The following is a 13,870-nucleotide window of genomic DNA, read 5'->3' as shown; positions in this document are numbered from 1 at the left end:
GAAAATTTTTTTTTCAATTTTGTCAATGGCATACTACATTGCTATATTTTTCTGCTGCTTTTACAGGAATACAGTAGTTACGGTATGGGTACATTGCAAAGCATTCTTTCCTTGCTACTTGCATGTATAGCCAATAGAATAGTTAACAACAGGGGATCAATTTGGTATTACCATTTTCTAAAGTAGTTAAGTAGACAATTGGTTAGTAAACTTAAAATTCCTGCTTTATTCTATGTCTGATATATCTCTTTGTCAATTGTCCAGTAAGCAACCTAAGAAAATTCATCAGTTCATAGTCATTCTATCAATGCGAGACTAACTCTATTCCCTGAAGTTAACTATTTAACTGGCTGTAAAAGCTTTTCTTAACATTGTCTACCTGTTTTTTCAATGCTTTAACTAGCAATACCTATTCCATAGCTGACAAACTAAATCTCTAGAAGAAGTAACAAATCAACCACAGTCAAATATATTAAGGTCTGATGAACACAAATATACAATTTGTGAATGACACACCGGTGAAATAAGTTGGCATAAATGTGATGTGCAAATATCATAAAAAAATCAAATATTGGAAGATGATACCAATGAAAATAGGTCACGTTCAAAAAAAAAAAAATCATATATCTATTTATAATTATTGTCATTATTCATCTTTATTATTAAAATTACTGACAATTAATTGTTAAAAATAATATAGATTCAAGTTAAGAATACATTCATATAAATACTCAATTTAAAGTTACAAGACAGCCATATGTACAGAAAAATATTTAAAATATTTTTGTGCTATTGACATTAAACAAAAATCAGCCAATGCAACTATTTCAGCAAATTGTTTGCTGTTTCAGAAATTAGCATTTTTGTCAATGACATAAGTAACAGCAAATCAATTAATTTGAAAATTATTATTAAATTGGAATTCAGATACTTTTTATAAAAATATCTTAATTCCAATTAAATAATAATTCTAGAATCAAATAATTCCTTTGCTGTTAAATGTATTAATACAAATGAATAGAATTTTTAAGACAACTGTCTCAACAACAGTGGTGGCTCAAGAGCTTTTTGAAAATAGGGGTTCCAGAGAGGTTCTAGAATCTCTCATTTTCTCATTTCTACCCAAATTTTCAATAATTTCTCATAAAAAAGGGGGGGGTATGAACTGTGGAACCCTCCACTTGATCGGCAAATGAACAATACTTCTGATTTTTTTCAAAATTCATCAGTATGTTATGACAGACTGCAGCCTATGGCTATCCTATTCAGGAAAAAATCAGTAAATTTAACATCCACAAAAATTATGAACAATTTTGTATTATACATGGGTTATTATATTTGGATGTGATCACATGGTTTAAAAGCTGAGAGTGAAGCAGTAAATTATCATTAAAAACATAGAGTTAAACAAAGAGTAAATCAAGAAAACAAACATAATGCTTGCCATTTGTCTCATTTCCTGAAATAATGGTATATCATCTGATCAATGATAAAGTAAAAACAAAAAAATAATGAATAGTTCAAATGTTGTAACTGGTATATAACTTTCAGCCATACCGGGAAGATTTTCATGTTACGAAGATTTTGTGATAATAATAACAATAATCAATGTTCTAAGATCATGAATCATTTCTTAAAACCAGTAATTAAAGGTGAAATTTATAAATCTGTTTCTGATGTTTATTTTAAGTAATAATTATCTTAGAAAACAAAAGAAAACGGATCAATAAACGTTACATAAGTAAATCAAAGCACTCATGCACTGAGTCAATTAATATCAAACGAGAAACTTAAAATAACACTTAAAACTCACAATATTCAAATAAGAATATTTCTATGAGAAATGTTGATAAGACCCCAGTTTGATGACTTCTCACAGAGCCGCTGATTGTTCCTAGCATTCATATCCTTACAATCATGTTATAATGTTCTTATACCGAAATTACCATCATGATTCATGAATGAATAAAAGTTTATTTATATTGAAGTCCAATTCAAATAAAGAAAACTGAGTGTGACACCAATTTATAGATCAGAAAGCAAATTATATATATTCTCATTAGAAAAATTTAACAAAAAGCTATATTTATCCTGGGGACATGGATAACTTTAACTTATGAATGTAAAACACAACTGTTTTCCATGGAGGTTGCTTACAGGTTTAATAAATTTCTAGACCTAAGGGACTGCAATTACAGTTTCAATCTACGATCCTAATATTCATGAAAATGAAAATTATAGATTTTCTGTGATTCATCTCATCTATTCATTATAATAAAATGAGCTAAAAAAAGTTTTAAATCCAATTACTTGACTGTTCACATTTTCAAATTGACAATTGTTTAAAATAAATACCACTACCATTCCCTGTACATGTATTTGTATTATCATTCAGTGCATATAATGATAAAGCATTTGGAAAACAACCAAAATATATTTACAAGCAAAGTGTTTAATAGTTCTTCTGTCACAATAATTAATAACAAAATGAAACTTTAAACCCTATGTCACCTGAAAATCCCCATTTTTCACAAAATTGAAATTATAAGTAAATATCAATTCAATTAAAGGTAACATTTTTTTATTGATTCAAACTTTTTTTTCAAGAAGTATTTTATAACATTTCAATGAATGATTATACAGTTTCTGCTAGAGTCTTGATTCCCTAGATTACTCTTAAACCTGTCTAAAAGGGACTGATGAGGAAGGTGTTCACTTTACACAGATTTCAGGTGTAGATCCAAAGACTGGCACATGGGATGTGCTAATTTTACAGTCAGAATACCTCCCGAAAATGTCATTGCTTCCCATGCCTCAGCATTGATTACTAATAAACCCCCCCAACCTCCCTTGAAATCCTGAGTTCAAAATGTTTTGAAATTGAATATGAAAGGACCTCAAAAGAAATCTGGTTTGGACAGGTTATTAGCATCTTCAGGGTTCAGTTTAGACAGGTTTCACCATAGCTGACCAAAAAATATTACTCCATGTGATCCCTAAATCACAGGTGACATCCTATCTTTTGTTTGTGCCCATTTCTGATGAAGCATATGTATAATTTACTAAGCAAAAGACATGTGTAACCACTAGTTATCTCCCTTTTACCTGATTTCCTGCAATCTGTTGCTCATAATCTAATGCAGTTAATTCCTATATTATTGGAATGCAATTTGATTTTAAAGCATGGTTGATTACAAAAAAAATCATAAGCTTTATTTTTACTCATTTATCTGAAAAAGAAGCCCCTAATCCGATGCAAAATGTTCTTGTCACGATCCTTGGAAAGTTCTAACAATATTTGTGCACTATGGCATGTCTGAATGTAAGCAATGCCATTCAGCAACTTTTACAAGAATAATACTCCTTGTTTTGCAAAATATGTGAGCAGACTCAATCCCATGAGAAACATGATAATAGAGAAGAAATCCAGAGAAACTGACAGACAATGTGATTTCACTACACCATCACTTGTTCAATAGGAGTACAGTATATGATCCAATAATTGCAACTATAACTGCAATCATTCATCAATCACTGGTCAGTTTCCAATCAGTCATCAATCCTCCAAACTGACTGTTAAACCTTTTACATCACATGACCGATGATAGGTTTATATATTTTATGGATCGGTTTGTTTTTGTCTTTCATATTTACATATATTTACTAAATTCTATAAATTTAGGCTTATTTAATATATTTGTCTATTAAATTTACCATTTCTAATGAAATACAAAATATTGATTTATCATTTTAAGCTCCAAGTAAATTTAATATGGCACATTTTTTATTTGTTCCTATCAAATTTATAAAATTTACGTGAACCCCTCATCTACCAATTTTTGTAACAAAAGTGCAATTCCATCAGTCACCAGTCATCAATTTTCAATCTGTCATCAATCATTCAATAGTTGCACTGATGAATTCAGGGCCAGCATAACAATTTATCATAGCTAAATAATGTCTCACCCTGGTTGTCAGTTTCATCAACTTGGGATCAGGAGCTGTATCCTCTTGGACTCCATATACATTAAAGCAGATTGATTTGGTTTCAAAAAATTCTAAATGTTTCTTCTTTAATTTGGATATCTGTATCACTTTGGAATGTTTAAACTCTGGTGTCAGTGTATTTTTCACAGTGGGTGTCTCCACAACATCACCCTTGCCCTCGAGAAAGGCATTGTATTTGACATGTATGCCTTTAGAAAATCTCACTTTGTTTATTTCTGCTTTGTTGACAGTCACCTGAAATATTAGGAAATTTCAAAATAAGTAAAAAAAGTATGAGGTTCATTTTTGACAAAGCTACGACAAAAACAAACATTGCAAGGATTTCTTAACATGTTTAAGGATTGTTTTTTATTTTTTTTTATTTTTGACCAAGTTATACTTACTAAATAGCAAATTTTGGAGCAGCTAAAAAGGGTAAAGCATTATCCATTCCATAGTTTATTATGTAAAAACAACTTGGTCAAAAATTTTGAAACAACCCTTCTAATTTTTATAAAATTCCAGGTCAACTTCAGCCCAAATTTAGATTTGATCTTTAATCAAAGGGTTTTCAGTGAAGGATCATTTGAATCGTGGACTGCAGAGCAGTTGACATTAATGACATCACAGTACCAATTTATTTCATTTAACAAAAAACAATATTGAAGCATGCTTTAATTCAATAGTACAAGACAATAAAAGAAGAATGAATATGCTGAGTATATCAGAGACAGCAACATCTGACGGATGAAAAAATGTCAGCTCATGGCCACCCATGGGTCTTCAATGAATGAAAAATAAACCCTCACACCACTGGGCAGGATGCAGCTGGACAAAAAATAATATTATACACAGGTACAGTGAAATAGTTGCCCCCATAAACTCCAGCAGCGTAAAAGTAAAATTAAGGAGTCAACATAAGATAAGGGACACAACTCTTACAAATCGTTGGAACATTTGTATTCAGCATTTTATATCATGTAAGAATCAAAGTAACTTAGATTGATTTTATTCTGTTTCAAATGAAAGCTTGAAAGACTTTGGTGAAATTGAATATCATACAAACATATCACTGATTTAAAAAGTTAAGTCCTTTATCCTAGGTCTACCTCCTTAAAGTGAAAATGAAAAGTGTATTTTTCAGTAGTTATGAACAACTTTTCACTCAACACCATTTGTGAAATAGGCCATAAAAATTATATAAATGAACTTCGATCTCAATAATTTTTCAAAACATTATATACACACATATATATATATATATATATGTATGTATATACAACTACAAGTACAGTTATACTTCAACCAGACCCAAATAAATAAAAACTGACTTTACTTACTTTGAAATTATAAGGTTTACTCAACAACTCCTTTGGATCCTCAACAAAAGATTCTTCATCTAATGGCTTTCCATTGGCAGCACAAGGTGTCACATGGACATACAAGTAGCCTTCTTCCTGACCTTTATAATCAGTTATTAACACTTTATCATCAAAGTCCAATGCGTAGCAGAGTGACTGAAGAAAGACATTAGCGGTACCAATGAGGACATCTTCCATTGGTTCCCAGAAAGGGTCCTCTTCTTTGGGCATTCTAGACACATCTTCTCCATCCAAAAAACGTTGATATAGTTCCTAAAGAAAAAAAATCTATGGTGTTTATTTTTCAAAGACACCAACATTGATCAAAGTATTAATCATTAATGTTCCAATATCAAATATATATTGTTGATAAGTAAAGGAGTAGTCATAATGAAACTAAAAAGAAAGCCAAAATGCCAAGGAAACTTTACCATCTTTGCAAATAGTACAAATTCCCTGCAACCCTCCTCTTTGTTTATTTGGATATTGATATGCCAACATATCAATATCCAAATAAAAAAAGAGGAGGGTTGCAGGGTCAGAGGAAATTTGGATTACTTTGCAAATTTCAAAATTCAATAAATCCTACCAATTCAAGAAGCCTTGTTCTAGATTTTTATGCAAAATGAATAAAAAATGCACAAAAAAATCATATTGACTAATGTTTGTTATTCATTTTGTACATGTAAGATGAAAACTCTTAAACAAACATTCTTACAAATGCTAATTGGCAAGCATTCACTTTATATAATTTCAAATATTTTTAGAAGAAAAACAGCTTGTTTTAAACTGTAATAGTACTATACAAAAAGTCTTTGTATAACCTCAATTTCAAGTCTTTCTTTCTATCATACCTGAATCAGATATCTTCTGTTCATGAATTTTCCTCGCTCCCACAACCATGTGTTACCATTCAGTAAATTTTTCATTTTTACCATCACCCTGTAATATTCAAATCAAAATTTTTAATCCTTAGCTTGGAGCACTGGCACATTTTGTTAGAAGTGTAAGCTGTTATACCAAATGCAGTTTATTTTATTTGTTATGATTTTGTCACAGTTGTGTATAATAGTGATGAAATATCTTAGAACTTCTGTTCTTTCGGCACAGTATTTTAGCAACAACAAAAAACAACATTTCTTGAACTAAAACAAGTACTACGTGTATTTATAAGTTCTCAATTGTAAACAATACTAAAAGGATAATTAATTGGAAAGAGTGAATAATCAAAATATTATCTCGAGTGCTGAAAGGGCACCTACATTTAAGAAGTGAGTGGAACTTGTTCTGCACACGAGTTAAATCTTCAAGCGTTCATGGCACGAGTGATCATATTTTGGTTATTCAAGGTAATTAATTGATTATCCTATTTATTATAGAGATAATTTATTGATATTTTCAACATGAATTTTAAATTCTATGATTGGCGGATTGATATTAATGTTGTGACTCTTTGGCAGGCAAAAGTCCGAGAGTTAAATTACTGAATTAACTTCACAGTATGAATTATCGAAATTTATTACATTGGGAACATTGGATAAAACACTGCTATCTATAAAATAATTCTGAATTCCACATGTAAGAAGATATACAAACAGTAATTAATACTAGTATTTGTTTCAAATACCCTACAATAAAAAATGGCAATGGAGTAAAAATTAATGGCCTTATATAATATTCTAAATATGTGAGGGGAATTATATGGTGTATATATATACTCCTCGAGTAAACATCAATGACGATGCTTTGGACGTTGATTCTACATTTCAGTGCAAATAGCTTGTAGTGAATATAGAAATAACATTAAAGTTATTTATAGAATTTTTTTTGTCTCGTAAAATTAACTATTCATAAATAAAATAATATGCAAATGTTTTTTTATACTTAAACTTTACTGACTAAAATTCTTTTCAAAGTCATACTATATTTTGATAAAATATTCCTCAAGCTAGACAAGCCACAATTACTTTATTTTCTTCCCAAAAGAGGAGGTGGGTACTTATATAAAATTGTAACAGTTCTTCGTTTTTTATATTTTTTTTTTATTTTTACCCTTTTCTTTATAAAAAAACTTTGTAACCGGTTTTCGCTCAGCAAGAAATTAAACGTTTTAAGGTTTCTTTTAACAGTAGTCTGAGTAGCTGTCTATATTAATGAAATCTTAATGAGAACTTAATAAGTTTTTTTGTTTGTTTGTTTTTTTTTCTTTTTTCTAGTAAATCAAAATTATTTGGTATTGGTATTTATTTTTATCTAAATTGTGGGATAAAATAATGATTCAATATAAATCAAAGCCGCTGAAAGAAGCAACATGTACATAAAAACAAATGATGTAGATACATGTATAAATATATCTAATGAACAAATATCAAAATATAACACAGGCTAAATACTGTGAAAGTATTATTGTTCATGGGGTACCAATTTTCGTGGTTTTCATGGGTGAGCCAGACCATGAAATTTGGTTCCCAATGAAAAGGAGATTCCCATTACTGTTTATGTTGAAAACCTCAAAACCACGAATTCAAAAATCCATGAACTTGCTTGTGGTTCTTTCTTTGTCCATGAAAACTGGTATCATTGAATTAAAGAACTTTCACAGTAAAGAGAGAAAAATCTCTGACATGTTGTCAAAACTGTAGGACCATCACACAAATAACTATACCAAAAAATAATAACTGGAACCCCCCCCCCCACATCATTTTACAAAATTGAATAACTTACGAAAATTTAAAATTCTAATTAAAATGATGGTAAATAATAAAACCAAAATCATAATCACAAAACAATAATTACAAAAATATAAAAAAGGTAAAATCAAAGAAAATTTATTATAAAATGCACTCTTTATGCAAACATGTACATAAATAAATGTATACTAATACATAAAAACTTTTGAATTAAATCCTAGTACCAAAAGAATAAGGTAATTAAATCCTAGTACCAAAAGAATAAGGTGATTAAATCCTAGTACCAAAAGAATAAGGTGATTATCAATAAAAGAACATATTTATTAATAAATACTATATAGTCAGCTTTCCAGAAAATTATACACAGAGACTTTCTTTTAAAACTGATTATGTAAAGCTTGATTTAATAAATATTCAGTAAAGAATAATAAATACTGTATAGTGACTGACCTCCTGATTTCGTGAAGTCAATAAAGAAATATTGACTAGCAATAATCAATCCCTAGGCCTGATAATTCTCTTACATTTATGGATCAATTAGATGAGACAGGTGTTGTTATTGTATTCATCAGAAAGATGTTACCAAATTTCAATGAGTTACCATTACAATAAACAGCATAAGATGCACTTTCCTTATTTTTGGAGCATTTAAATTCTCACAACTTTAACAACTACACAATCAAAACACAAAGAGAAAACTAGTACCAAAAAAATGATTTCAATTCCTGAATTTGTTTTTTATTTATCATATATCAGGGCAGAGAAACAGATGGATAAAAGGCAATTACACACCAAATATGTCAATCAAAGATGTGCATACTAAAAGGTAATGGGCATTCATAACCTTAAAATTTTACGATGAATATCCAAAAAATCATAAAATTTGGCTTTGTATCAAAACATAAGAAAAAAATATTTCAAATCCAATTTTCATATCCAGTCAAAAATTTCACAAATAGGAAATCTGTGAGCCAATATGCCCATTTAATGATTAACCCCAGCTGAAATATATGATATGATATAAGTTGTCGGACAGGAAGTTGTTGTTGGTAAGCCTTTAATCGCACTCCATGATATGCCAATCTATATAAAACTTAGGTCAAAATATCAAGTAGTCCTAACAAGTTGTTGCAGAAAAAAACTGTTACAAAAAAAAAGACAGATGGACAGAGGTAAAACAATTTACCCCCTTCTTTTGAGCTAGGGTATAATTACATCATTGAATCTTATACTAACAAATTCTCTCAAGCTATATCAACTACAACAATACACATCATTATTAAAACCCACACAAATTTCTATGACTGCAAATCACATGACTATCACATGACTATCACATGACTAAAGCTTACAGTGTAGTTTACCTGACATTTTGGTCCTGCCTTGTTTGATTAAATACAAATATAAGCATGCAAAATATCGATTTAAGACTGAAAAAGAACACTATACATGCAAATTTCAATTTATTGTACAAATCTATATATATTTTTACAAAAATGTATCTCATTATGGTCATTGTATGAACTTTTCAAATTGATCTCGATTTCTGATGGGAAAACCGTACAATTATACTTGACAGTAAAATTCACGATCATTAGTTCGACAATGAAGATTATGGAAACCAAGAACTGTCATTGTTAACTTTACTGAACAGTTGGTTTAACAAAAGAAATTGCAGATATTGTGGTTTAATTTCAAGGCTTTTGGCTGATGAAAAGCTTTTTTTTTTTTTAATTTGACAAGATATGTGGTAAATTTATTACAGATAATTGTAATTTCAGCATAGTAATGGTTATCAATATATTGGAAATTATCTGATTGAGAAACGAGAAATTATTATCTGTCAAGTCTTTGAAGAAAAATTTCTTTGAAACAACATGCACTCATCATATTTTCTATTCTGATTTTCTAACCATACAAGTTAATTGCACATAATCTTTGTTCTTGGATGGCAAGCATCGAATTCAGTGCAGTAAAAGTATTTCAATTCTTTGGATTTTATGAGTAGCACATATGGACAATATGCAAAAATCGTCTCAAAATTTTACAGCAGGCATTTTTGTCATACATTACTCTTTCAGAATTTATAATACAACTATCCTATTAGATGCATTGACTGTTTATCTGTTCTAGACAATATGCATATCTGCACCACATACAAACCAAATATAAGCACTGAAGAACTTTCAAATTCATAGTTGTCAATAAAGATAACTCTCACAGATTGGAAGCAACTCATAGAATACATAGAAGAAAGAAATTCTAAAACTACTATAATGGGAACTCTACCTATCAATCATGCAGGGTAAATTCTAAAATCCTAACTCAAATGGGTCCTAAACATTTTGTGATGTGAGCTTTAGTCTCTCCTTCTTTAAAATACTGAAATACTCAAATTGTGACTTATTTTTCCATACTTTATCCAATAAAATATTCTTGCATCTGGCATTATGAACTTACTTTGTGCCTTGATTACTGGACAGGTCTGATCCTTCTGTGGCAGCAGAGGCTATTAGAACAACTTCAAATGACTTGTGCTTGTCTAACTCTTCAGATACAGCATTTACTTCAGACACCATAGGCAGAATTTCCAGAACCTGCTCTTGGGCTATTTGCTGATCTATACAATAAAATGTCACCATAATATTAATCATAAATCTTTATATTTTGTTCCTATTTCTATCTTATGAATAAACAAGATATAAATATATATCCACAATCTATTTTGGGGTCAAGTGTTATATTCATACAACTTGATTTCTTAAGAAAAAAATGAATTTATGGGCAAAAGTTGCAATTTCATTTCTTACTGACTTCATTTGTGAAATTTGGATACAAATCACACTATTTCAAATATATATAATTTCATGCATTTATTTTTGTAATTTTTAACAACTGCAGCAATAAAAAAAAACCAAAAAATACAGCTAACTGCAAAAATCACTTTCATAAAAGTTGACTCTGAAAGTCCAAGCCCATTAATTGCAAGAGAAGAGCTACTCTTGAAATAAGCTACTTTGTGCATGTTTTAATTATTTTCGTTTACTTCAAAGAGATGATTCTAGTCTCAATGTTTTTCTAACATTTAAAGGGTTCAGACTTGATAATTTTTTTTACCTTTGGTCAGTCCAGCTGAACCTGTAGCAAAGCCCTTAACCTGAGCAATTTCTTTCTGAGCAAACTCCCACGTTATCTCTCCTGGCAAATCATTAGCTGCCTCATTCTTCTTCTGAGGGTTCATGAACACATACATGTGATTAGATCCTGAAAAAAAGATGTACATGTATTAATGACTTGGGTATAGGTACATTTAAATCTGTTTAAGGAGGTAGACCTAGGGTAAGGGACACAACTCTTACAAATCATAGGAACTTTTGTATTCAACATTTTACATCAATCTCAAGTTAGCATCAAAGTAACTTGGACTGATTTCATTCTGTTTCAAATGAAAGGCTCTCGTGAAATTGAATATGATACAAACATATGATTTTAAGATTTATGTCCCTTACCCTATGTCTACCTCCTTAAATTAACTCTTTGATTTGCTAAAATTGTTTGAAACTATGTTTTCATATACTAGAAGAAATGTGTTCATAAGCCACAGTACACCACCTCATGCTGAACCTCTATTCTAAAGTGAAAATTATTGCCACGAAGGGGTCCCAAATGTTAGCTAACAAAATCAGCATATTTATAAACTTAGTGACCTGAAAAAGTAGACCCTTTCCGGCCACACATATATATGTATGCATCTATATAGGTAGTTACATATACCACCTTCTCTAATCCCCAAAACCCTGATCCTGTAGAAAAGTCCTTCATTATCAATGTACCTCTTTGCTTGATCTTAAACATGAGCTTGATAGCGAGTCAGTGTCATCCAAAATAAAAAAAGTCAGATTAACAGAATTGTAAAAAAGGGGGATACATTCAGAAGCACTGTTTATTGTACTATTAAAATATCAAACAAAATTTCATAACTTACCGAACAATACTCTGTCCTTATGACAGAGAGTTTTCTTGCCCTGAAGTGGTATACCATTGACCTTTATTTTTGACCCTGAACCTGACACAGATTCAATCTCTACAGATCCACCTTTGTTGTATAATACTGCATGTTGTTTCTGAATACTGTAACATAATATACAAAATATATACATATTTCATGAAAAGATAAAATATGTAAGTATTATATCACAGCAGTACGAGTTTGAGTCCGCAGAAGGAACGACCAAAAGTACATTTTTTTAGTCTCAGGTCGTCTAAATACGTTTCATATAGATCTGTAAGAATTGGCCCTTTCTTTCTCAAAATTGTTTTCAGTGATATGATACCTGAACAGCAAGAACAATTGTTTCAAGCTCAACAAGCTTTCTGATCTTCTGGGACCTACAATAGCTTGAGGGTTTCAAAATTTTATTAATCTTGAACTCTAGGTTATCTTACCTACAAACTCTGACAATGGTATCTAATTATAACCCTCTATTAAACGTCATTTTCAATCCAGTTTTTAGTGGAGTCTGAGTTGTGATTTACTTTTGTTACTTTGTATGGATTATTTTGTTACTTTATGTTCTTAGTTGTGTTTGTCTGTTTTTGATGTCTGGTCTTTTTCCCTGGATTACATTTTTGATTTCCACTAGAATCTTGGTTCCTTTAATTACACTTTCAATCTTTACCTAAGACCATTGAGACAGATCTGTGGTAATGGTTTTGCATCTTTCCTTCCAACTGTAGTCTCTTTTTGAGACAGGAAGTGACATATGACCCCTGATAACATAGGATCTTCATTCAAGTTGACTATGTGGGCCTCTTTAGATTTTCTGGCTGAAGTATTATCAGTTATATGCTCTGTTTCTGTTCTAGCAGCAGCTAACTGCAAAACAATAATACAAACTTTTATATCTAGGTGTTTCCTTTATTTCTGACAATCTTTAGGTCATGAAATATTTTGTAAGAAACATGTAGGTTCTTGGAGTAAAACTGATTGTAAGTAAGGATGTTAAAAGTGAAAACAGCACTGTAAAATGGTACGGAATAAAGGATTGATATACCACATGACAGAGATAACCTAAAATTATATTTCCCTTCAACTTTGCCAGCAGAAGACCAAAAATATTGTGGTCAACAAAAAATCATAAACCATCTGTGTTTTGAAAAAAATGTTGCATATCAATATTATAATGTACTCTAAATGCCTTAGCCCTTTGCTAATAAAACTGTCACCTCTCACCACTCACCTGTTCCTCCCAGCTTTGAGAATTCTGGGCCAATATTTCCTGGTTAGCCATGAGCTGAGCTCTAATTTGTTCCTCCATCTGTTTTCTCATTTTTTCTACCTCTAAAAATAAATTAAAAAATCATTTCATATTATACTATAAAGATGATGAAGATATCTATGAGCAAAGTTCAGACTACAAGCAAAAAATCAAAATGCAGGCAAACAAATCATTCTGAGCACTCAGAGCAGGCACACTATCTACTCCTGACACTCAAGGCAGGAAAACTATAAATTCTCCTTACTCAAGGCAGGTATACTATAAGTTCCCATAACTCAAGGCAGGCACACTATCAATTCTCATTACTCAAGGTAGACATACTTTGCTACCTAAACACTCAAGGCAGGTTAGACAACTCAGGCACACTATCCACACCCCACTATCAAGGTAGACAGACTATCCATTCCATACATTCAGGTCACTCACACTAACCACAATCAACACTTCAAGTAAGAATACTATAAATAGATAACCTTCAGGTGTCATTCCCATGTCTTGTCCCATCAGTCCTCCACCACCTTCCATTTGTTTCTTCAATCTCTCATTTTCTTCC

The 13,870-nt window shown here is 30.8% G+C and overlaps 1 protein-coding gene across 20 annotated transcripts in view; it reads right to left on the bottom strand.

The window, feature by feature from the left end:
* LOC148617885 (kinesin-like protein KIF28) overlaps positions 1-13,870 on the bottom strand; it is a 56,246-nt gene that overhangs the window by 12,573 nt on the left and 29,803 nt on the right. For 15 of the 20 annotated variants that reach the window (XR_015922558.1, XR_015922559.1, XM_088585501.1 and 12 more), the window contains exons 14-25: positions 13,791-13,869; positions 13,279-13,379; positions 12,718-12,914; positions 12,024-12,169; positions 11,156-11,302; positions 10,499-10,658; positions 9,403-9,420; positions 6,203-6,290; positions 5,328-5,621; positions 3,967-4,242; positions 3,106-3,150; positions 1,445-1,459 (exon numbers count right to left, since the gene is read on the bottom strand). Coding sequence is in view for 18 of the 20 variants with exons in the window: in XM_088585501.1 (XP_088441627.1) it covers positions 1,445-1,459; positions 3,106-3,150; positions 3,967-4,242; positions 5,328-5,621; positions 6,203-6,290; positions 9,403-9,420; positions 10,499-10,658; positions 11,156-11,302; positions 12,024-12,169; positions 12,718-12,914; positions 13,279-13,379; positions 13,791-13,869 (1,566 nt within the window). In the remaining 2 variants the exon portion in view is untranslated. The remainder of the gene's footprint in view (positions 1-1,444; positions 1,460-3,105; positions 3,151-3,966; positions 4,243-5,327; positions 5,622-6,202; positions 6,291-9,402; positions 9,421-10,498; positions 10,659-11,155; positions 11,303-12,023; positions 12,170-12,717; positions 12,915-13,278; positions 13,380-13,790; position 13,870) is intronic. The other 5 variants (XM_088585506.1, XM_088585512.1, XM_088585503.1 and 2 more) reach the window with 4 other exon arrangements.

This window comes from Perna viridis, chromosome 5, assembly GCF_037379345.1.
Source record: "Perna viridis isolate PV_CMFRI_1.1 ecotype Kerala chromosome 5, ASM3737934v1, whole genome shotgun sequence".
Taxonomy (NCBI): domain Eukaryota; kingdom Metazoa; phylum Mollusca; class Bivalvia; order Mytilida; family Mytilidae; genus Perna; species Perna viridis.
This window is presented reverse-complemented; position numbering and strand designations above follow the sequence as displayed.